At 53.7% G+C, this 22,818-nt stretch overlaps 3 protein-coding genes across 7 annotated transcripts in view; 2 read left to right on the top strand and 1 right to left on the bottom strand.

Moving 5' to 3' along the window:
* Window positions 1-11,730, top strand: part of DVL1 (dishevelled segment polarity protein 1) — a 107,850-nt gene extending 96,120 nt beyond the window's left edge. For 2 of the 5 annotated variants that reach the window (XM_064172106.1, XM_064172109.1), the window contains exons 13-16: window positions 600-767; window positions 1,799-2,005; window positions 5,706-6,120; window positions 7,633-11,730. In XM_064172106.1, the coding sequence (XP_064028176.1) occupies window positions 600-767; window positions 1,799-2,005; window positions 5,706-6,120; window positions 7,633-7,705 (863 nt within the window). In that variant the 3' untranslated portion in view covers window positions 7,706-11,730. Of the gene's footprint in view, window positions 1-599; window positions 768-1,798; window positions 2,006-3,334; window positions 3,382-5,705; window positions 6,160-7,632 lie in introns of those variants that run through there. The other 3 variants (XM_064172107.1, XM_064172110.1, XM_064172111.1) reach the window with 2 other exon arrangements.
* Window positions 11,731-12,684: 954 nt separating this feature from the next.
* The window catches only part of INTS11 (integrator complex subunit 11), a 31,307-nt gene continuing 21,173 nt past the window's right edge, over window positions 12,685-22,818 (top strand). Inside the window, exons 1-2 of the mRNA XM_064171997.1 lie at window positions 12,685-12,771; window positions 12,868-12,937. The gene's annotated coding sequence lies outside the window, so the exon portion shown is untranslated. The remainder of the gene's footprint in view (window positions 12,772-12,867; window positions 12,938-22,818) is intronic.
* TAS1R3 (taste 1 receptor member 3) lies at window positions 15,120-22,735 on the bottom strand. Its single transcript, XM_064171994.1, has 6 exons — window positions 22,557-22,735; window positions 21,094-21,394; window positions 18,770-19,549; window positions 17,610-17,816; window positions 16,946-17,066; window positions 15,120-16,051 (listed from the first exon to the last, which is right to left on the bottom strand). Exons 1-6 carry the CDS (start codon window positions 22,733-22,735, stop codon window positions 15,120-15,122), a joined length of 2,520 nt encoding a protein of 839 aa, XP_064028064.1.

A 22,818-nucleotide genomic window follows, 5' to 3' on the forward strand; every position in this document is an offset into this window, starting at 1 on the left:
GTGAGGAGAGTGAGTCTGGAGGTGAGGAGGAAGTTGTTGAGCAGGAGAGTGGTGAGAGGCTGGAATGGGTTGCCCAGGGAGGTGGTTGAGGCCCCATGGCTGGAGGTGTTTGAGGCCAGGCTGGCTGAGGCTGTGTGCAGCCTGCTCTAGGGTAGGGTGTCCCTGGGCATGGCAGGGGGGTTGGCACTGGCTGCTCCTTGTGGTCCCTTCCAACCCTGCCTGATTCTGTGATTCTATGATTCTGTGTTCAGGGACTGGAATGAGCTGCTCAGGGAGGTGCTGGAGTCACCCACCTTGGGCATGTTTAAGGCTTGTTTGGATGCAGTGCTTAGGCCTATGGTTGAAAGTGAATCCTGCAGAGCAGGGCTCTGGGTTGCAGTTGGTGATCCTGAGGAGCTCTGCCAGCCTGCCTGTCTCTGTCATTCTGTGATCCCAAAGGTCTTTTCCAGCCTGAGTGATTCTGTGATTTGGCGATTCTGCTCTCTCTGCCTGGCACAGTGCATCCCATGTGCTGTGTGACAGTCTGAGCAGTACAGCACCCCCCATACAAAGAGAAAAGCTCACTTTGGCTGTGTCTTCTCTCCCTGTTGTCTTTGTAGGGGCAGATGTGGTTGACTGGCTCTACACACACGTGGAAGGCTTCAAAGACCGCCGTGAGGCTCGGAAGTACGCCAGCAGCATGCTGAAACATGGCTACCTCAGGCACACTGTGAACAAAATCACCTTCTCTGAGCAGTGCTATTATGTCTTTGGAGACCTCTGTGGCAGTAAGTTCCCCCCTTGGGAGGGAGAAAGCTCTGTGTGTGGTGCCTGTGGTGTGCTCCCAGGCTGCATGGAGCAGAGCCCTACAGGACGAGTGGGGTTCAGAACGTTCTGAAGTGGTTGACTCTTACTGTTGGACCCCCAAGACCACTTGGGGGAGAGAGAGGGATGATAGTGTGGCCAGTAGGATGAGGGAGGTTCTTCTGCCCCTGTGCTCAGCACTGCTCAGGCCACACCTGGAGTGCTGTGTCCAGTTCTGGGCTTCTACATTCAAGAGAGCTGTTGAGGTGCTGGAAGGTGTTGAGAGAAGGGCAGCAAGGCTGAGGAGGGGCCTGGAGCACAGCCCTGTGAGGAGAGGCTGAGGGAGCTGGGGGGGTGCAGCCTGCAGCAGAGGAGGCTCAGGGCAGAGCTGATTGCTGTCTGCAGCTGCCTGCAGGGAGGCTGTAGCCAGGTGGGGTTGGGCTCTGCTGCCAGGCAAGCAGCAGCAGCACAAGGGGACACAGCCTCAAGTTGTGCCAGGGGAAGTATAGGCTGGATGTTGTTAGGAAGTTGTTGTCAGAGAGAGTGATTGGCATTGGAATGGGCTGCCCAGGGAGGTGGTGGAGTGGCTGTGGCTGGAGGTGTTGCAGCCAAGCCTGGCTGGGGCACTTAGTGCCATGGTCTGGTTGACTGGATAGGGCTGGGTGCTAGGTTGGGCTGGAGGAGCTTGGAGCTCTCTTCCAACCTGCTTTATTCTATGATTCTATGAACTCATCATGCAGGGCATTGCTCTGGGGCTGAAGAAAGCAGGGGTTTCTTTCTGCTGATGCTGCAGAGTTCCTGTCTGTAGCATGGGGATGATTCCTCCCTGACCTTTGGAAATGCTGCAGAGGTGCCCTGGAGCTGAGTGGTAAAATCTGATGGCAGGGGCAGGGGGAGCTGGGTCCCTCTAAGTCCCTCACCACACCAGGTGCTGTGTTAATTGTTAATAGCATTGTTACTGTGCAGACATCAGCTGCCAGGTGAGGACAGTCTCAGGCTCCTCTCTCTTTTCCAGATATGGCTGCACTGAACCTTAACAATGGTTCTAGCGGAGCCTCGGATCAGGATACCCTCGCTCCACTTCCACATCCTGCTGCTCCCTGGCCTCTAGGCCAAGGATACCCATACCAGTATCCTCTGCCCCCTCCGTGTTTCCCACCAGCATACCAAGACCCAGGCTTCAGCTATGGCAGTGGCAGTGCAGGGAGCCAGCAAAGTGAAGGTAGGATGCTTCACCTGGGCTTTCATCCTGCAGCTCTCATTATCCCTAACCATTTGCTTGAGTTCCTTCGTGCTGTCTGTGCTCCTGTCTTGTGGTTTTCTGTGCTTCCTGCATGCATTTGGTGTGACTGCACTTGACCAAAACTCTGTGGGGATGGGATGGAGTGGGGTAGCCTTTCAGCTCTCTGCTGAAACTGCTGATCAGCAGAAGGCAGCAGAGTAGAACACGACCTTCACAGCTACCCTGGAGTTCTGTACCACCCTGCAGAATGACAGTGGGGTCTAGAGCCAGGCTCTGGGTCACATCCATGGTGGCCTGGGCATAGAATCATCTTGACTTTTCCTACTCACCAGCACCACACAGTAAACTATTGCTTAGATGATGCTGATCAGGTCAATGTGAGTAACTCTATTGCCCACCCTGTTAAAAGAGGAACTATTGCCCCCTCCCCCCCTTTTATAGAGGTCAGAGCCACTGCAGCACTGGGGCTGATAGTGCTAGAAATGGGAGCACTGCACTGGGATTAGACCCAAGGTGCTCTTGGCTTTCCCTCCAGTGCTCAGCACTGAAAATCACTCTCTCTGCCTGTGGGAGGTGAGCAGCCAAGTGGTTTACAGGGCTGAAACCCTGCTCACAGGGAGGAGAGGCTCTTTAGTAATAGATAACAGAGAGAAGGGGGAAAAAAACAGGCCAACACTGCATGGATTAAAAACCTGACCTGCTCCTTTCCTGCCCTGGCATAATTCTGTAGTTCCCTTTTTAAAGTCTAGTGAACATAAATAATGCCCTTTTTTTTGGCCACAGTTGTGTTGGTTTGTTTTTATCACTTCCAAAGTGAGCTTTGCTTTTGGAAATGCTGCCAATAAAGACAGGGTGAGGATTCTCTCTATTTTTTTTGGTGGTGAACATCTTGTAACTTTGATGGAACTTCTTCCTCTTAGATCCTGCAAAACTGAACAGAAAGAATTTCATCCCAGGAACTTGCTCACAAGGTTTTTTTTTCAGCCCCTGTTGCTTCCCACCTGACCTCAAAATCAGTGTCTGTGTGGAAGTTCACAACAGTATCCCAAGGTTTTGGAGCTGCTGGAAAGATTGTGATGGATTGGGGTTATTTTTTGGGGGGCAGCTGGTCCTGTGGGCAGTAAAATATTAGAGCTCAGCTGCTGGAAGAGGAAAGGTTTGGTGTTTTATCCATGCAGCCTGATGAAAGGCACCGAGGTGTTGAATTCTGAAGGGTTTCAACTCTTTCCTTGTTCTTCTTTTGGCATCTACCCTTCAGTGTTGTTTCTTGTTTTGTAACTGTTATTCCCTTGTTTTGTTCTGAGCAAGCATTAGACTGAAGGATTCATAGAGGAATGGCTGACTCTAGGGGATTGGTAAGCTTCAAATGCCTCCATAATAACAATGAATTCACAGCATGACCATTTAGACTCTTGTGACCCAAATGTTTAGCTGTATATTTATTTTTCCCTCCCTCTCCCTTTTTATTTGTTTGGGGTTTTTTTTTATCTCTTTAATTGTCTTGGATGCTCAACCTGTCCCAATGCACAGCAGCATTTCAAACCTCAGCTCTAGGTTGGGCTGCATGTCTCCAAGACAAGCCAGTCCTTAGCTGCCAAAAAGGTGACACAACTTAAGGTTTAGAAGGACTTTTCTGATTGTTCTGTGACAGGATTTAAGGGCATCTGATGGAGAGAGTGAGCCTCAGCATGCCCAGAGGAGAACAGCTCTGCTGCTGACTGTGCTTAGCTGCAGAGGTAGATGGTTTCTATTTAGATTAGGGCTGCTCTGATGGTAGATGGCTTCTGTAGCCTTTCTGCCATGTACCCAGTGTGAAGTGCAGCTGCAGAAAGTCACTTGAAGTCTTGGCAGATCATCTAGAGCTGCTACTCCAGATACCCTGAAGTCTTAGAGCAGCAACTTGATGGATTGCCACAAAGCAGTCTCACTTCTGCTGGCTGCAGAAGACCTCTCAAGATCAGTAATGCACTTCCTCAGTGCAGCTTTGTAATGCACTCCCTCAGTGCAGCTTTCTCCCCTGCACGACCTTTATTCAGCCACAAGCTATGGAACTGGCACTGAACTCTTGTGTATGGGGAGCTTGCACCAAGAGATAAAGACTCTGGGTAAGGTTTGCAGGGTTTGGGTGGTTGGCAACAGAAGGCAGAGGAGTATTAGCTGTGGGAAATAAACCTACAGTGTTGGTTGCCTTCCACTGTGAGCCATGTGCCATGCTGGAGAGCTTACAGAGATGCTCCTTGGAGATAGCCTCTCTCTCTGTTGCTCTTTGGAGCAGAGACTGTGACAGTCAGCCTGCTACCTTCCTCCTCTCTGGCTTGAGTTCACAATTGCCATGAAACATCTGAAGTGCCAGCTCAGGGAGCAGCTCACCTGGAGGGATCTTTGTAGCACTTGGTGGAGGCAGCTGAAGCCATGTTAATGTCTCCATGCAGAGATGGAAGGAAACAGAGACCCAGAGCAGGACAGTGGATTCCCCAAGGTCCAGAAGCTCTCTCCTAGGGGGCTCAAACAGCACTTCAGAGTCCCAGGAGCAGGGAACACTTCAAGATTTGGTGTTCTGTGTTTTCCATCTATCCTCAGCTTCTGCCCTCTGCAGGGGAGCTTAGCTCCTCCACCACACACAGCAGGCAAGCCTGCTTTAGTCTCTTCTGTGTGCTTCCTCTGAACATTAGCTGGAGCAGACAGAAGGTGATGCTCATCTGTAGTTCAAGAGAGGAGCAGCTCAGAATCCTTCTGGTCTGCATGTTTCAGTGACCTCAGTGGCTCCCTGAGACTCAAAAGCTGGTCCCCTGTTCTGCTACCTGAAGATGGTTTGATCCTGAAGGATGAATCTTGCATTTAGTGACAGCCTCTGTGGGTTGATTCCTTGATTTGATGTGGGTTGCTCTTTTAAAGACTAAGTTGGAAATGTCTGCTGACATTACCCCAGCCTGTCTCTCGTGGTAAGAGATTATAACCTTCAACTTCCATCTGAAACCAGCTCTGAAGTTTAGTGAAGCAACAATTCAGGTTGCCAGCAGCAGCAGCAGTGCTTTGTTTTCCCGACTGGATGGCCTCTGCTGGGAGCATCCTGCAGGTTACTGATGCACTCTAGTGCAGTTCAGCAAGGAACTGCTGTTTGGAGAAGTCTGCAATCACACAACACTGCAGGGCCCCATCCGAAGTGCATCTGCCCACAGCAGCCAGCAAAAGGTCTCCTGTTAACCTCAGGTGATTTGGCCTTGGGTGCCCAAGGCTGACAGAGCAGGCAGTTTCTTCTTGCAGACAGAAGACAACAGAGGCAGTCACCGTTAGCCTGCAGCTCATTTGCTCGAGTCAAGCCCCAGATGTCTGCTGCTTCTCTTTGCTTTTCGCTGCTCTGTGCTGCGCTCAGCTGGCTGCAGCCGAGCCGGCGGCTCCCAGCCCGGAGCTGTAGGCAGCTGCTGCTCTGCTCTCCCTGTGCAAGCTCGGAGGTGTCTGCGTGTACCTGTGCATGGCACCACCTCGCCAGCTTCCTTCTGCCCACTGCCATTGCTCACCCCCATCAGCCCCCGGCGCGCCCAAGCACCCCCAGGTCTGCTTTCTCTCATCCTCGTCGCCCATCCCCACGGCCGTGCCCCGGCGCCGTGGGGTTCGGTGGGAGCCGCCGCAGCGCCCGGGAAAAGGGGGCCCTAATTCTGCTTTTCTCCGTGGCCTACAGGAAGCAAAAGCAGCGGCTCGAACCGAAGCACCAGCGAGAACAGCAGGAGGGCCCTGGGCAGGGAGAAGGACCGCAAGTCGGCCGGCAGCGGCAGCGAGTCCGAGCACACCGCCCGCAGCGGCGGCGGCGCCAGCGCCGTGCGCCGGGAGAGACCTGGCAGCCAGCTCAGCCAGCGCAGCCACGGCTCCGCCGCGCACAGCGACCGCAGCCACCACAGCCACCACTCGTACGGGCCCCCGGGAGTCCCACCCCTCTACAGCCTCCCCAAACTGGGCTCCAAAGTCTACGGGACCAGCGGCCCCCCTGGAGGGCCCCCGGTGAGGGAACTGAGCTCGGTGCCTCCGGAGCTGACGGGCAGCCGGCAGTCCTTCCAGAAGGCCATGGGCAACCCTTGCGAGTTCTTCGTTGACATCATGTGAGAGGAGAAGTGCCTTCAGACTCTGCTTGGGGAAGGGCCGGGGAGGGGACGGATTGGTTCGCGTTTTGGTTTGGGGGGGAGGGGACGGGTGGGCAACGTGGACATTAACTTCGGCCGCCTTGCATGTCACACACCGTGCTGGTGTGCAGTCACCTTGCTGGTGTGCAATCACTTTGCTGGTGTGCAGTCACCTCGCTGGTGTGCAGTCACCTTGCTGGTGTGCAGTCACCTTGCTGGTGTGCAATCACCTTGCTGGTGTGCAGTCACCTTGCTGGTGTGCAGTCACCTTGCTGGTGTGCAGTCACCGTGCTGGTGTGCAGTCACCTTGCTGGTGTGCAGTCACCTCGCTGGTGTGCAGTCACCTCGCTGGTGTGCAATCACCGTGCTGGTGTGCAATCACCTCGCTGGTGTGCAGTCACCGTGCTGGTGTGCAATCACCTCGCTGGTGTGCAGTCACCTCGCTGGTGTGCAGTCACCGTGCTGGTGTGCAGTCACCGTGCTGGTGTGCAATCACTTTGCTGGTGTGCAGTCACCGTGCTGGTGTGCAGTCACCTTGCTGGTGTGCAGTCACCTCGCTGGTGTGCAGTCACCTTGCTGGTGTGCAGTCACCTCGCTGGTGTGCAGTCACCTTGCTGGTGTGCAGTCACCTCGCTGGTGTGCAGTCACCTCGCTGGTGTGCAGTCACCGTGCTGGTGTGCAGTCACCTCGCTGGTGTGCAGTCACCGTGCTGGTGTGCAATCACCTTGCTGGTGTGCAGTCACCTTGCTGGTGCGCAGTCACCTCGCTGGTGTGCAGTCACCTTGCTGGTGCGCAGTCACCTCGCTGGTGTGCAGTCACCTTGCTGGTGTGCAGTCACCGTGCTGGTGTGCAATCACTTTGCTGGTGTGCAGTCACCGTGCTGGTGTGCAGTCACCTCGCTGGTGTGCAATCACCTCGCTGGTGTGCAGTCACCTCGCTGGTGTGCAGTCACCTCGCTGGTGTGCAGTCACCTTGCTGGTGTGCAGTCACCTTGCTGGTGTGCAATCACCTTGCTGGTGTGCAGTCACCTTGCTGGTGTGCAGTCACCTTGCTGGTGTGCAGTCACCTCGCTGGTGTGCAGTCACCTTGCTGGTGTGCAGTCACCTTGCTGGTGTGCAGTCACCGTGCTGGTGTGCAGTCACCTTGCTGGTGTGCAATCACCTTGCTGGTGTGCAGTCACCTTGCTGGTGTGCAGTCACCTTGCTGGTGTGCAGTCACCTTGCTGGTGTGCAATCACCGTGCTGGTGTGCAGTCACCGTGCTGGTGTGCAGTCACCTTGCTGGTGTGCAATCACCTTGCTGGTTTGCAATTGCCTCACAGGAAAAGATCAACCGACCCCCAAACCCCACCCAGAAATGAACAAAAAGGATCTTCTGGCATTGTTAAATATCAGCAAATTGATGACATCTTTTCTTTATCCTTTTTTCCCCCCTTTCTTTCTTCCCTCCCCACCCCTTCTCCCTTCTTGGTTTTGGATTGTGATGTCTTAAGTCACATCTTATATGGAGCTTTGGTACTTGTGGCACCTCCTTCAGTGCAATTCGTGTGTACCTTCTGGGGCTGATTCAAGGACTCTGGGTGACAGAGCACTGGAACCAGCTGCCCAGGGAGGTTGTGGAGTCTCCCTCTCTGGAGATAGTCAAGAACAGTCTGGATGTGTTCCAGCGTGGTCTGCTCTGGGTGATCCTGCTTTGGCAGGGGTGGCTGGACCAGATGAGCTTCTGAGGTCCCTTCCAGCCCCTGCCATTCTGTGACTCTTATTTCACCTGACTTCTAAATTTCCAATAATGCATAGTAGCACTTTGTTTGTTGGTTTGGTTTTCCCTGCTTTTTTGTTCTCCTCCAAGGAAGAAATGACTGTTGGTTGGTATCTGTGATACTGCCTCGGGAATGCTGGTTCTAGGATGCATCAATCAGCACTTCAGCAGGCACCTGCAAGCCTAAGGACAACTTCATGCTTGGAAAGGAGCAGGCTCAAAGCGGTTCCTAGCAGAAGGCAAAGCTGTGGCTACCTTCTGCTGCTGCCTAGGGAGGAGAAGTCAATCTTCTTTTCTTCCTTTTCTTTTTGTTTTAAGGTATTACTCTGTCGAGGGAGTGGTGAAGTCTTGCTGCTGTATGTGTTCATTGTAAAGTTAGTGCATTTCTTACCCACCACCACCGGGAGGTTGTGGCTTCTGTTCCTGGGCATTTCAAGTCACCTCTTGCTCTGCTTCTCCTGCTTCTGCCACCCACTTGCATACAGGTTTTAAAAGTTGCTTCCACAGAACTAGGACAGTTGCTGCTGCTGCTGCTGCTGCACAGTTCTGCCAGTGTGGGTGCAGCTTCTCCCTTTTGAAGAGGATATTTACTCCTAGGTAAATCCTGCTCCCACTGGGACATGGCTTTGGGTCCCCTCTTGTTCCCTTCTTAATTTCTGAGCAGTATCTTCCCTGCTTCTTTTGGCAATAGACACCTGGAGATGTCTGATCCCAGTTGCAATGTTACTTGAGGGGCCATGTTCTGCACACAGATGGGCACTAGCTAGGGGAGGGAGAGGGGCTGAGAACAGTTCACAAGTGGTACAATGAATGAATCCTCACACCTGAGACAGAGCAAGACCTGTGCTAAAGCTTCTGCTGAGGAGCTTTGCCTTAGGCAACCGCTGTTGTCTGTCCCCCAAGGTTTCATTCTATGTGGTTTTCACTCTGGGGCTGTGGATGCTTGCTAAAGCACATTCAGGAACCTGCACTGAGCTTTGAGAAGGCTCTCTCAGGTACCTGAATGAAGGCATGGTAGGAGCAGCCCCACACTCTCTTCTGGTGGCTCATGTAATGGGCAGTGAGTGTGAAGTTGCAGTCACTTAGTGGCATTTAACCATGCCTCAGTTCAGTTCTCTTTTGTGTGATGCCTGCTTCTGGCAGGTTTTAGGACAGGTGCTTTAAAATCAGTCTTGACTGTATATAAATACTCTCTTCCCTGGGAAGAAAACAACTTCTTTTTGTCACCTTCTTTATGGGCAGTGTGAGTATCCAGTGGGAATGTCAAAAGAGAACTTGGCCTTTCCAGATGCCTGTGGTTTCACTTTCCTTTGTCACCCTGCGGAGTTGCCCTTCCAACTGTCCCTCATTGTGTGTTCATTCAGAGAGGTTTTTCACTCCTCCTCTGGCTGCAGGTCTCTGGGTAAACAGATCCCTGTTAGGAAAGTTCAGAGCAGCATTTTCAGACGTCTGTGTGAATTGGAGATGGAAGTCTCAGGAGGCAGCTGGGTGCTTGGGAAGCTGTCAGTCAGGCTCACTGCTGCAGTCACTGAGCTTCTTAACCAGCTGAGTGCTTTGGGAGAGTTTTCTTGGCCAAAACCTCCCCAGAAGGCTGCAGCAGTTTTCACTGTCACCCATCTGATGGGCTAGCACAGACTGCAAAGTTGGTGATGAACAGCACTACCTAAAGCCTGACCACACACCAGCATCCTCCTTCCTTTTCCTTTCCTCCTCCCAGCAGCACAGCAAAGATGTTCACAAAACTCGAGCTGACCTTGAAAGCAGTGAAACAAATCAGGGTAAAAGAGGTCTCTCATTCTGCTGTGTCTCTAGGAGAGACACTGTCAAGGAGTCTGTGGCTTTACTGACAATCACCTGTGCTTCTGCTTTTCAAGTCTCATTTGCTTCTTTTCTGGTCTCACTTTGGTTTGGTTTTATTTTATCTGAAGGCAGAACTCACAGAGCTGGAGGCAAAAAGAAAGCAAGGAGCTATTTGAATGAGGTATTTCCAGAAGCTATTTGAATGAGGTATTTCCAGAAGGGATTGGAAGCTGAGGGTTGAGCTTTTCACCCGTGGAAGAAAAGCTGTTTCATTTCCTTTTGTCCTGTTCAAGAGTTGCAGTTCCCACACCTGCTGAGGGCTGTTTTGCTTTCTCTTTTCGGTCTTGTTGTTATGCTGTTAGCAGAAACTGTTCTGTGTCTTGCTGGTCTTTGCTGCTATGTTGAAACGACTGTGTTAGATACTTGTGTGTTTGTGGCTAACTCCGGAGTGAGGCTGACAGCCCAGAACATGGGTGTGGGGGAAAGGAGTTTTCTCTTGCTGAGGACATCAGGCTGCTGAATCCAGCCTGAGCCAACTTCACCCACAAACAGGCATCCATTGCAGGCTGAGAGTGCTCTGAAGGGACTGTACAGCACACAGAGCCTGCTCTTGGCAAGGAGCAGCAGGAGAATGTAGATGCCCCTTCTGTGAACAGTGCAATATGGGATGGCCACTGAGTGGAAAACAAAAGCTTGGTCTTCACCTTGTGGTGCACAGGGGAGAGGCTGCTCGGAGGGAATGGAGAGTCAGGGCTGGAATGTGGCTAGCTCTTGATTCTCAGAAGTGAGTGAAGGCAGGAGACCTCCCACATCCCATCCTTGCTTTCAGTGCATGTGCATGGCTCTTTGCAGCAGGGGGGCTCAGGGCCTAATGTGCAAGTTTCTCCTGGGGACAGCAGCACCTGCAGAGCAAAAGTGCCACCGGTGCCCACGAGGCTACTTGCAGTAGGAAGTTCTGTGCCAGGTGGATGGAAGTTGGAAGGCTGGAGTCCTGCAGAACTGGCTGCTTCTCTCACCAGGGCCTGAAGTGTGTTTCTGATCTAATGGCAAGTAACTGGCCCTGGCTGGGCTCTGGAAGGCAGGACCTGAGCCTCTGACTACAAGGAGAAGTTCTGGGGTTGCTGCTTGGGGCATGGAAACGGCCTCAGAACAGGAGCCTTGCACAGTTGCCATTTTTAGTCTGGAACTGAGACCCCTTCAGCACCTTCCTGTGCTCTGCAGCTGAGCTGAGTGCTCCTGCAGACCTGCCCATGGCTTGTAAGGAGGACTAACAGGCATGTGTGGAAGATGATGTGGTGAGAAGCCAGTGTGGGATGACATCTGCTCTCCAAAGGAGCCAGTATCTCTAGGGGTAACACACCTACCCTTCAGGTTAACTCCAAGGAGCAAAACCGTTGTGGCAAATAGTCTTAAAGGCACTGCTGTTGTCTTTTACCTCCTGTTAAGAAACCTACTTTGCAAAGGTTAACAGTCCCCTGGACACTTGATCCAAAGGTAGATTGGGTGGCAAGCAATGATGCACAGACATTGCCTTTTGCTCTCATTTTTGTTCTCTTCAAGTGAGCAGTCCCCATCCGGAGACCTGAGGGTCGATGGAACTGGGGGGGGATTTGTTGTTTGCTCCCTTTTTGGTTGGCATTTAACTGGATTGTAATAAGATTGAGTTAAAGTTCTTGATTCTAATCAGTGATTAGAACAAAAAGAGGGGAAAAAAAAAAAAAGAGACATGTAAAGAATTTTCTGTACAGTAGAGGAACAAAGTGAGATGATTTTAAAAGGATGAACCCCCTCCTCCCCCACCTCTCTCCCTCCAGACTATCACCTGTCCTAGAATTGGTTCTACTCAAAGAGTGACCTCTTACTAGCATGGACTGCACTGTTCCTGTTCAATGTTAAATGCATAATTGAATCCTTTTTTGGTTTGTTTCTGTAGATATTGTATTAAAACCCAAGTGTCTGTATAGTTAATATATAGCTGCTTATGTGTAAATGCTATTTTAAACACTAAAAAGCTTTTAATTTTATGTGATAACCTCAGTGTATGGCTTCAGTTCTTTGCTTCCAGCTCTTTCCACGTTGGATTTTGTCCTCTGCACAGCAGAAAATGGTTTAGGAGCTAAAGAGAGCAGGGCAGCTGTGGGGGTTTTATGGTGCTTCCAGTTCAGAGTGTGACAGGAAGCCTGCAAATGTTCCCTGCCCAGATTGGTCACAGCTGTTGGAAGTGCAGAGGCTTGAGCCTTCCCTGCAGGTTACTGCCATCTGACCTTGCCGTTGCTCACAGCTACTGACCAACACAAGGAGGGAGAAGTTCTGCTTTCCCCTCCAGCTGCTCTGCCTCTTGATTGTTGAGCTTCTCCCTCTCTCAGCGTGGCAGGAGTAGGGGCACAGGGAAGGCAGAAGACAGTTTGTGAATGAAAGGACAGCTGGAGGAGGTTTTGCTGCCTGCAGACCCAGGAGATGAACCTGCTGGCAGAGCCCATGAGCTGTCTGATGTGAATGTTCCCTCTTTCTGGACTCTGCAGACAAACCCTAGCAGGCACAAGCTAAGAGCATTAGGACACCACATTGCAGACTACCTGGTAAGCCTTAAACCACAGTGTGCTTGTCATGGAAGGTCTGAGGGGTTCATGGCCACAGCTGTGAGCTGTCTTCTGAGCTGGCAGAGATCAAGCAGCAAAGGGAGAGACAAAGTTATTGTGGAGGCAGCTATTACAAATGGCACAGCTCTGCAGCAGGATCTGCTTCCAGAGTTTCCCTCTTCCTCCCTGTCAAACCATATCTGTGGGCATAGGATGCCAAATGCTCTGAGCCAGCATTTTCCAGTTGGATGTTAAAGCTGTTAAAAGTGGGTGTTAAATGGGCACAATTTTGGGTGTGCTCTGGCAGCCTTTTTTTCAGGGCCTGATGGGCTTCAGCTGACCTAATGTCAATTGTCTGCAGGTGGCTGGAGCTGGTTGAGCAATTTCAGCAGCTGCTTCCTCCATTTTCTCCCACTCTGCTCCTTTCCCCTAAAAGCAAAGGAGGGATCACTTGCTCAGAGCTCCAGCTCTGCTGTCAGAAGGAAGCACTAGAGGTAAATTTGATTTTTTGGTTTGGTTTTTTTTTGCCTTCTCTGTTTCTGGAATGATAATCAAAAGTTGCTTCCTGCTCCTTTGCTGTGAAATCCCAGCACTGAGCCAAGGATTACTGCTGAGCTTCTCATGAAGACTTGCTGCAGCCTCCAAAACAAGGACTTCCAGGTAAGATCTTTGCTCTTTTTAATCACATTGGGAATACTTGGACAGATTCACTCTGAAATGGGTCAAGAACTGGCTGGAGGGCTGGGCCCAGAGAGTGGGGGTGAGTGGTGCCACATCCAGTGGCAGCTGGCACCGGTGGTGTGCCCCAGGGATCAGTGCTGGGCACAGTCCTGTTCAGTGTCCTTAGTGATGATCTGGACCAGGGGATTGAGTCCAGCAGCAGTGAGTTTGCAGATGGCACCAAGCTAGGAGCAGGTGTGGAGCTGTTGGAGAGTAGGAGAGCCCTGCAGAGGGCTGCGGGCAGAGGCCAATGGGATGAGACTGAACAAGGCCAAGTGCAGGGTTCTGCACTTTGGCCACAACAACCCCAAGCAGTGCTACAGGCTGGGGACAGAGTGGCTGAGAGCAGCCAGGCAGAGAGGGAGCTGAGGGTGCTGGCAGAGAGGAGCTGAAGATGAGGCTCTGCTTTCAGGCAAGCAGCAACAGAACAAGGGGACAGAGTCTCAAGCTGTGACAGGGCAGGTTCAGGCTGGATGTGAGGAGGAAGTTGTTGTCAGAGAGAGTGATTGGCACTGGAATGGGCTGCCCAGGGAGGTGGTGGAGTGGCTGTGGCTGGAGGTGTTGAAGCCAAGCCTGGCTGGGGCACTTAGTGCCATGGTCTGGTTGGTTGGTCAGGGCTGGGTGCTAGGTTGGGCTGGCTGAGCTTGGAGCTCTCTTCCAACTTGTTTGATTCTATGATTCTACTCCTGCAGCTCAGAGAACAGAGGCCATGTCATATGTTTGAACACAGGGCAGAGATACTTCTTACTCCTTTTGTCCCCTGTGCTGAGTATCCCACTGGGGAAGAAACCTTTGCTGCTCTTTGCATGGCTTGTGAGAAGGGATGAGCTTTCCTTGCTCTGGTTTTCAGGTGGAGTGATTTGCACACTGTTCATTTCCATGTGTCCTGTCCTCACATCCATGTCCTTTGCAAACATGTTAATGAATCACAAATGAGTTAAAATTTGCATGGCCAATATCCTCTTGCTGACCTGCATTTACACAGCACAGTGGGTTCTAAAGACTCTGAAGCATTAGAAAGTTAAAGATTTGGGGGTTGTTTTTCCACAGAAAACATTTATTGAACAGAAATTGAACCTTTGGCTTTGGAAAAGTTGAGCTCTTTGGTTTCTGACTGACACCAGAGCTGATCCATGGATGTGTCTCTGGAGCAGCTCTCTACTAATTGCCACCTCCTATTTGCTGGTTGTCTTGAGAGCAGAGTGGTCTGGGTGAGGCTTCCACCTCAGCTTCCCAGACATGAGAGATTTGTATGAGGACTCACTGCTGGAGGATGTTTGCTTAGCTGAACCTGAAGAGGTGGTTTGCTCTGGAGATGGTGTGTCCTGCTCTGCTGGGGCATTGTAGCTCCTTAGAACCACAGAATCAAGCAGGTTGGAAGAGAGCTCCAAGCTCCTCCAGTCCAACCTAGCACCCAGCCCTGCCCAACCAACCAGACCATGGCACGAAGTGCCCCAGCCAGCCTTGGCTTCAACACCTCCAGGCACACAGACTCCACCACCTCCCTGGGCAGCCCATTCCAATGCCAATCACTCTCTCTGACAACAACTTCTTTCTAATATCAAGCCCATACCTCCCTTAGTACAACTTAAGACTGTGTCCCCTTGTTATAGAATTATAGAAGAGTAGTTCTAGAGTAGAACCCTCTGCTTTTGCAGCTTAAAAGTTGTGCTCCTGGTACTCAGCCTGCTGGAGAAGCCATGCTTCATGTGGTGATTGTGCCTGGAACCATAGCCTAGACAGTCATCGTGGGCAGAATGATCTGTCCTGAAAGGGACACTGTGGGCAGGCTGCTGCTGGGCTCTGCTCACAGGTAATTGGGGAAATGGCCTCAAGCTGAGACTGGGGAGGTTTAGATTGGACATTAGGAAAAAGCATTTCATGGAGAGAGTGGTCAGGGGCTGGAAGGAGCTGCCCAGGGAGGTGGTGGAGTCCCCCAGCCTGGCTGTGTTTCAGGGTGGTTTGGATGTGGTGCTTGGGGCTATGGTTTCAGGTGACTCTTGTAGAGCAGGGTTCTAGGTTGGACTTGGTGCTCCTGAGGGGCTTTGCCAACCTGTGTGGTTCTGTGATCTTGAAGCACAGGCAGCTGCTGGTGAGGAGCAGGTGGCAGTGGGTCTGCAGTTTATTGTCTGTTGGCTGAGTCCTCTGCTGGCTCCACTCTGACGGGATACTGGCAGTAATCCTCTGTGTTCAGATCAGGCTTAAGCAAGATGATGTAGCATTTGGGGATGTAGTAGGTCCCCAGGATCCCCAGGATGGTTGTCAGAATGGTGCAGATCTGAGTGACAGACCTGAGGGCTGTCTTCAGCGTGGCAAAAAAAGCCACAAAGAAGATGCAGGTGATGAAGTAGATGAGGATGGCGAACGTGATGCCCCTGGCAACGTTGTACTTCTTGCCAGCTGTCTGCACCATGAAGGTGCCCAGGAAGCAGATGAGGGCCAGGCAGGCATTGTAGCCATGCATCAGGGTGAAGGCTCCCCAGGACTGCGTGTGGCACACCAGCAGCACCTCCCGGGGCAGCGACTTGTAATCGACCAGCAGGGAGTCGGGGCCCAGGTGGAGGTAGCAGAGGCACAAGGAGCACTGGGCGAGGAGGCACAGGGCAACCAGGAGCCAGGCTCTCTGGGTCACCCAGTGCAAGAGGCTGGGGGCACAGCGAGGGAACTCTGTCAGCAGGGTGATCTCGAGGGACTTGACAAAGAAGGTGGAGAAGCAGGCAGTGAGGCACAGGGCATGCAGCAGCTGCTGCGCCATGCAGAGCGCCGTGCTGGGCTTCCCCACGTACAGGCAGCAGCTGAGGCACAGCAGCGCCAGCGCCAGCAGGGCAAAGAGGCTCAGCTTGCCTCCAGAAGCTCTCACCAGCGGCGTCTGCAGGTTCTTGAGGAAGAGCAGTGCAGTGAGGCAGGTGAGGGCTGCGGTGATGGCCGTGAGGGTGAGCAGGGCGACGGCCAGGGGCTCGCTCCACAGCAGGTAGTGCTCGCTGCGCTGCAGGCACTGCGTGCTGCCCGCCGGGGACCACTGCTGCGCCTGGCAGGAGCTGCAGCTGGGGCTCTCTGCAGGGGAGCAGAGAGGGGCTCGCGTTGGAAAGGAGCCCCAAAGGTCACAGGGGTTGGAAGGGACCCAAAGAGATCACCGAGTCCAACCCCTCTGCCAGAGCAGGGCCACACAATCCAGCTCAGGGCACACAGGGACACATCCAGGCAGGGCTGGAAAGGCTCCAGAGAAGGAGACTCCACAGCCTCTCTGGGCAGCCTGTGCCAGGGCTCTGGGACCCTCACAGTAAAGAAGTTCCCCTTGTGCTGAGCTGGAGCCTCCTGTGCTGCAGCTTCCTCTAACCCCTCTGGCCAATGGCAGGGATGCCCTTTGCTAGACCAAGTTGCTCAAGGCCTCATCCATCCTGGCCTTGAACAACTCCAGGGAGGAGCATCCACAACCTCCCTGGGTAACCTGCAGTTACCTGGGCAGTGTCACAGAAGAAGCTGGGGACCACCTTGCAGAGGCAGGCAGCCCTTGAGGGAGGATCCCAGTCATGAGTTAGCACCCAGAGGGGTGCATTGGCTCTTCACAGCTTTTGCTGGTTCAGTCTCTTTGTTCTGCTCTACTTCTGCTTCCACTGCCTGGAGGGGCCCTACAAGAAGGCTGAAGAGAGACTGTTTATAAAGGCCTATAGTGATAGGATGAGTGGCTTGGTTTGAAATGGTGTTAGAGAAGAGTACATTTAGGGTGGGTGTTAGGAGGGTAGTGGAACACTGGAACAGATTGTCCAGGGAGGTGGCTGAGACCCCCCCCATTCTTGGCGATATTCCAGGTCAGGCTCAAGAGGGCTCTGGGCAATCTGATCTGTGGAGGATGTCCCTGCTCACTGCAGGGAAATGGGACTAGAAGACCTTTAGAGTCCCTTCCAGCCCAAACTATTCTGTGATTCTGTTACTATTCTCAGACCTCACCTTCACGGCTCCAGAAGGTGTTCTCTGGGCAGTCTGTGCAGTCGTAGCAGCAGAGGTGGTACCCTTTGAGTTCCTTGTATTGCCCTGGCTTGCACTGCCTGAAGCACTCTGATGTAGGCTCCTAGACAGAAGGAAGGATGCAGGTCACAGGCTCACAGGATGTCAGGGATTGGAACAGACCCAAAGAGCTCAGACAGGCCTTGGAGGTCTGCAGAGAAGGAGACTCCACAACCTCTCTGGGAAGCCCAGTAAAAAAGTTCCTCCTTGTGCTGAGCTGGAGCCTCCTGTGCTGCAGCTTCCATCCACTGCTCCTTGTCCCATCCCAGGGAGCAGAGCCTGTCCCCCCCCACCCCGACCCCCAGCCCTCAGCTATTTAGAGACATTTATAGGCCAGCCAGACTCTTTCAGGAGAAGCAGCACACCACCAAACCAATGAGATCAGCTGGGCTGGAACCAAACCAGTCTCTGAATCCTGAGCAGTGCTGGGAATGCCCTTCCCTAGTTTGGCCCCGTGGAGATTGAGCACCAGTCTGGGGAGGAGCAAACTGGGTGCCACACAAACCTTGGAGCAGCAGCATGCTGGCTAGGAGCAGCTCCAGAGCAGTCCTGGTGTGACAGAGCTCCCTTCATTCTGTGCTTGTCTGTGCTTTTGCCCACTCTTTACCTTTTGATCTGCAGTGTGAAAGCGAATCAGGGAGCTGTTGATGTCCAAGAAGGAGCCCTCATACTCCCCTACAGGCAGGTATGTGAGGCTGCTGTTCTCCCAGGACCAGAAGATGAGCCTGTAGCCCGTGTTTGTGCCATGGGATTCATCAAACCTGAAGCTCTGCCCGTTCACCTGGAACGGGAGGGTGTTCATGAAGTGCAGCAGCTGAGGAGAGAGGGACATTGGCAGTAAATATTGGTGGAGCTTGGAGGATGATAGTGCAGCAAGCTAGCTTCAGGCTGGAGTCAGCTGTTCCTTCTGTGGGCTGAGATAGGGACTGGCACCTTCTGACTGCATTGTTACCTGCTCTGCTGTGCCCAGCACAAGCAGTGGGAAGAGGGATGCAGGAATGGGCTAAAGTAAGGACTGGCACCTTCTGACTGTGTTGTTACCTGCTGTTCTGTGCCCAGTACAAGCAGTGGGAAGAGGGATGCAGGAATGGGTTAAAGTAAGGACTGGCACCTTCTGACTGTGGTGTTACCTGCTCTGCTGTGCCCAGCACAAGCAGTGGGAAGAGGGATGCAGGAATGGGTTAAAGTAAGGACTGGCACCTTCTGACTGTGGTGTTACCTGCTCTGCTGTGCCCAGTACAAGCAGTGGGAAGAGGGATGCAGGAATGGGCTAAAGTAAGGACTGGCACCTTCTGACTGTGTTGTTACCTGTGCTGCTGTGCCCAGCACAAGCAGTGGGAACAGGAATGGAGAAGGTCCTGGGGAAAGGAGACTGCAGCCTGAGAGGAGGTCCTGGAGAAGAGAGGAGACTGCAGCCTAGGAGAAGGTCTTAGGAAGGGTGCCTGGAGGCCAAGGGGAGAGAGGGCCCTGCAGCCCTTGGCAGCAGCAGAGAGGGTGCAGCGTGCTGGGGCCGACTGGCTGAGGGAATGACCGAGGTTGAATCACTCCCAGGACAGGAGCACAGTGCAGTGTTCCAGGTCGGGCTCGATGTGGCTCTGAGCAGCCTGCTGCAGTTGGGGCTGTCCCTGCTGAGTGCAGGGAGGTTGGACTGGGTGAGCTCTCAGAGTTCTCTTCCACCCCAGCATGTTCTGCAATTCCCTCACTCCCTGCCTGCATCACCTCTGCTGGGTGGAAGCTTGCTCCGTGTGTGTGTGTCCCTTGACTCACCTGCCAGGATCTGATGGGTGCTGTGGGGCAGGCTTGGTGGGTGCAGCCCAGTGCCCTGTGCAGGGCATGAGCCACGCTGTAGACAGCCAGGTGGACTGGCTGGATTTGAGAGAGCCTCAGCGTGGGCCAGACGTCGTCCAGCGAGACGTGGTCGCAGGGCTGGCAGTGCATCTGCAGCGTGTCCGAGCCCAGCAGCTGGGCCACTTCTCTGGACTCCTGGCAGAACTCCTCCTGCTGCACGGAGGTGAAGAGCTCAGCTACATAGTTGTGGAAGCCAGGGACCCTGCCTGCTTTCATGATAAAGCCCAAGACTGTCCCAATGCTCTGAATGTTTGGGATGGAGGCAGTGGTGCTGGAGAACATCCAGGCTTCGGTGCCAATCCAGACTTTCTTGCTCAGTCCCATCCTGATGCTGTGCTTCAGCAGGGCCTGGGCTGCCTTGTCAAAGGCAAAGAGGATGATGACGTTGACATTGGTCTTGTTAATTGACGTGATGGTGTCTTCCAGTTGGGTTTGGGCTCTGGGCTCTGCCAGCTCTGTGGGGATGAGCCCCTCGAAGGCGATGCAGATGTTGTGGTCCGCAGCTGTGCTGGAGAGCTGCCCCTGGGCTTCTCGCCCGTATTCGTCGTCGCTTGCAACGCTGGCAACCCAGTTCCACCCAAACTCGTGCAGCAGCTGCACCACAGCCTCCACCAAGTTCTTGTCGCTGGGCACGGTGCGGTAGAAGGATGGGTACAGCTCCGTGTCGCTGAGCTGCTCGCTGCTGCCTCCGTAGCTCACCTGCAGGGGGAGGGAGAAGGGCAGGGAAAGAGGCAGGCTGAGCCTGGCGTTCACAGCCCGGAGCGCTGCCAGCCTGCTCGGCTTGGGCTGGCTGCACCGGGCTGGCAGAGGCGCTGGGGCAGGATGCGGGGGAGGAAGAGCTCCTCTGAAGGGACAGGTGCACCATGGCTACACTTACCAAGAGAACCACAACCTGCCCTCCTCTGCCTGCCTGCCCCTGGCCCCCTCCTCTGCCTGCCTGCCCCTGGCCCCCTCCTCTGCCTGCCTGCCCCTGGCCCCCTCCTCTGCCTGCCTGCCCCTGGCCCCCCAGTTCTGCAGGACCTGTGGCCTTCCACTGCCATTTGTGTCCATCATCATGGCTCCAGCCTTCACCAGAGCAGGGCAGTGAAGCTGGTGCAGGATGAAGAGCCTAAGTCCTCTGAGGAGCAGCTGAGTGAGATGGGGTTGTTTAGCCTTCAGAAGAGGAGGCTGAGGAGAGAGCTCATTGCTCTCTGCAGCTCCCTGGAAGGAGGTTGGAGCCAGGTAGGGGTTAGGCTCTTAAGGAGCAAGCAATAGAATGAGTGGAAGCAGCCTCAGGTCGCTCAAGGGAAGGTTTAGGTTGGAGATGAGGAAAAATCTATTTGCTGCTAGAGTGGTCAGGGATTGGCACAGGCTGCACAGGGAGGTGGTGGAGTCCCCATCCCTGGAGGTGTTCAAGTAACCTGTGGCACCTGGGGATAGGGTTTAGTGGGCATGGTGTTGTTGGGCTGGGTTGGACTGGATGATCATAGAGGGCTTTGCCATCTTTAATGGTTCCATGATTTAATGACAGTGATAATTAGCTACTTTCTGCAAATGGTGACACTCCCAAGACCCAGTGACACCTTGGTGCTAAATCTGCCTGGCCATGAGGGCTCTCCCTGTGGTGCCAACTGAGCACTCACAGATGTATTTCCATGGGATCCTCCTGTTATTCCCTTTTCCCACAGATCACAGGGCAGTTATCCCTCTTCTTCCTCCCTGGGAGCTTAAACACTGGAGTGTGTTCCAGGAGGGAAGCTTAACCTACCCTGGATCCCAAGGGAAACCTGTGGCTGGATAAAGACTGGAATCTGCACTTCCAGCAGTTCTCTTTCCCCTCCCTGGGAGCTTAAACACTGGAGTGTGTTCCAGGAGGGAGGTTTAACCTACCCTGGATCCCAGGGGAAATCTGGCAGCAAAAGGACTGGAATCTGCACTTCCAGCAGTTATCCCTCTTCTTCCTCCCTGGGAAGTTAAACAGTGGAGTGTGTTCCAGGAGGGAAGTTTAACCTACCCTGGATGCCAGGGGAAACCTGTGGCTGGATAAAGACTGGAATCTGCACTTCCAGCAGTTATCCCTCTTCTTCCTCCCTGGGAAGTTAAACAGTGGAGTGTGTTGCAGGAGGGAACTTTGCCCTACCCTGGATGCCAGGGGAAACCTGCGGCTAGATAAAGACTGGACCAGTCCTGGCTCAAGGACCTAGAGCATGGACAGCATTGGTGATGCAAACCCCACCTGAAGGAGCCCTCTGCAGAGAGCTTACCTGAGGGACCAGGAAGAAGCTGAAGAGTTTGGCTGTGGCCAGGCAGAGGTCTGAGCGGTGGGGGCCGATGACGGCGGCGACGCGGGGCTGGTAGTCGGTGTAGTTGCAGTGCACGCCGATGGCCCTGGTGCCCCTGCGGGTGAGGAAGAGCAGGCTGGGCTGCAGGGCCATCAGGGGCTCGAAGCAGGTGTCGTACATGTCATAGCCCAGCCTGACCCCTGGCAGCAGGGTCGTGGAGTTGTTGATCTCCTCGATGGCAAACTTCATCCCCAGAGCCCATATCAGCCCCTTCAGGAACAGCCTGGGATGAGAGGAGGGAGGGAGGGAGGTGGTTGGAGCTGGGGGAGATCTTTAAAGTCCCTTTGCAAGCCAAAGCCTTCTGATGTGATGACTTCTCTCTCTCCTCAGCCCAAACTCCTTGGAGCACTGGCACAGGCTGCCCAGAGAGGTTGTGGAGTCAAGTCCTGTCTGGGTGCATTCATCTGTGACCTGTGCTAGATTCTGTGATGCTGCTCTGGCAGGGAGCTTGGGCTGGAAGATCTCCAGAGGTCCCTTCCAACCCCTAGCATCTTGTGGTAGTTTAAGGGATCCTAGGTGCCCCCTTAAAAAGGGATAACCTGGAACCCCTCAAACCATGACACATGGAATGATAGAATGGTTTGAGTTGGAAGAGACCTCAAAGTTCAGCCAGTCCCAACCCCCTGCCATAGGCAGGGACACCTCCCACTAGAACAGGTTGCTCAAGGCCTCATCCAACCTGGCCTTGAACACCTCCAGGGAGGTTGTGGAGCACAGAAGCACCCAATGTGGTCTTTGATCTTTGATCACATTGGGTGCTTCTGTGCTCCACATCCTCCCTGGGCAACCTGTGCCAGTGTCTCACCACCCTCAACCTGTGCCAGTCTCTCACCACCCTCACTGCACAGAACCTTTTCCTAACATCCAGCTTCCAGCTCCCTTCTGCCAGTTCAAACCCATTCCTCCTCCTCTTCCTCTCATTACCAGGCCTTCTCAATAGTCCCTCCCCAGCCCTCCTGTAGCCCCCCTTAGATCCTGGAAGGCCACTCCAAGGTCTCCTCCAAGCCTTCTCTTCTCCAGGCTGCACAGCCCCAACTCTCTCAGCCTGTGCTCAGAGCAGAGCTGCTGCAGCCCTCTCAGCATCTTGGTGGCCTCCTCTGCACTGCCTCCAACACTTCCATGTCCTGCTTGTGCTGGGGGCTCCAGAACTGCCCCCAGGACTGCAGGTGGGGTGTGAGGAGAGCAGAGCCGAGGGGCAGAATCCCCTCCCTTGCCCTGTGCCCACACTGCTCTTGCTGCAGCCCAGCACAGGGTTGTGTCTGGGCTGCACTCACACTGCAGGCTCCTGTTGAGCTTCTCATCACCCCAGACCCCCAGGTCCTGTTCCTCAGGGCTGCTCTCAGCCATCACATCCTGTGAACTCCTGAAGCCAGCACTCCCCTTACCTTTCACACCCCACTAAGCTGGGCTCTGCTCGTGTTGTCAGGTTGATGGTGTCCATCCCAAAAGGGAATAAGCCTCCTATGATGTAGTCCCCTGGCCTCCTGAACTGGGCTGACAGGCAGGTGGCTTTGAGGGCTGCTGCACAGCCCAAGCTCAGGCACAGCAGCAGGGCAGGGACCATTGCTTGTCTCTTGCAGGTGACTGTGGGAGAGGCAGCAGAGCAGGAGGTGCAGTCTCAGCCCTTCTGGGCAGGCTCTTTAAGTA

This window comes from Pogoniulus pusillus, chromosome 36 (genome assembly GCF_015220805.1).
Source record: "Pogoniulus pusillus isolate bPogPus1 chromosome 36, bPogPus1.pri, whole genome shotgun sequence".
Lineage (NCBI taxonomy): Eukaryota > Metazoa > Chordata > Aves > Piciformes > Lybiidae > Pogoniulus > Pogoniulus pusillus.

Bases quoted from the DNA above. Each gene is read 5' to 3' on its own strand.
- TAS1R3 (XM_064171994.1), bottom strand. From the start codon at position 22,735: ATGGTCCCTGCCCTGCTGCTGTGCCTGAGCTTGGGCTGTGCAGCAGCC. The intron at 19,550-21,093 runs GTAAGCTCTCTG...CTCCCCCTGCAG, and splicing joins GCTTCTTCCTGGTCCCTCAG to GTGAGCTACGGAGGCAGCAG. The intron at 17,067-17,609 runs GTAAAGAGTGGG...CCTTCTGTCTAG, and splicing joins TTCACACTGCAGATCAAAAG to GAGCCTACATCAGAGTGCTT.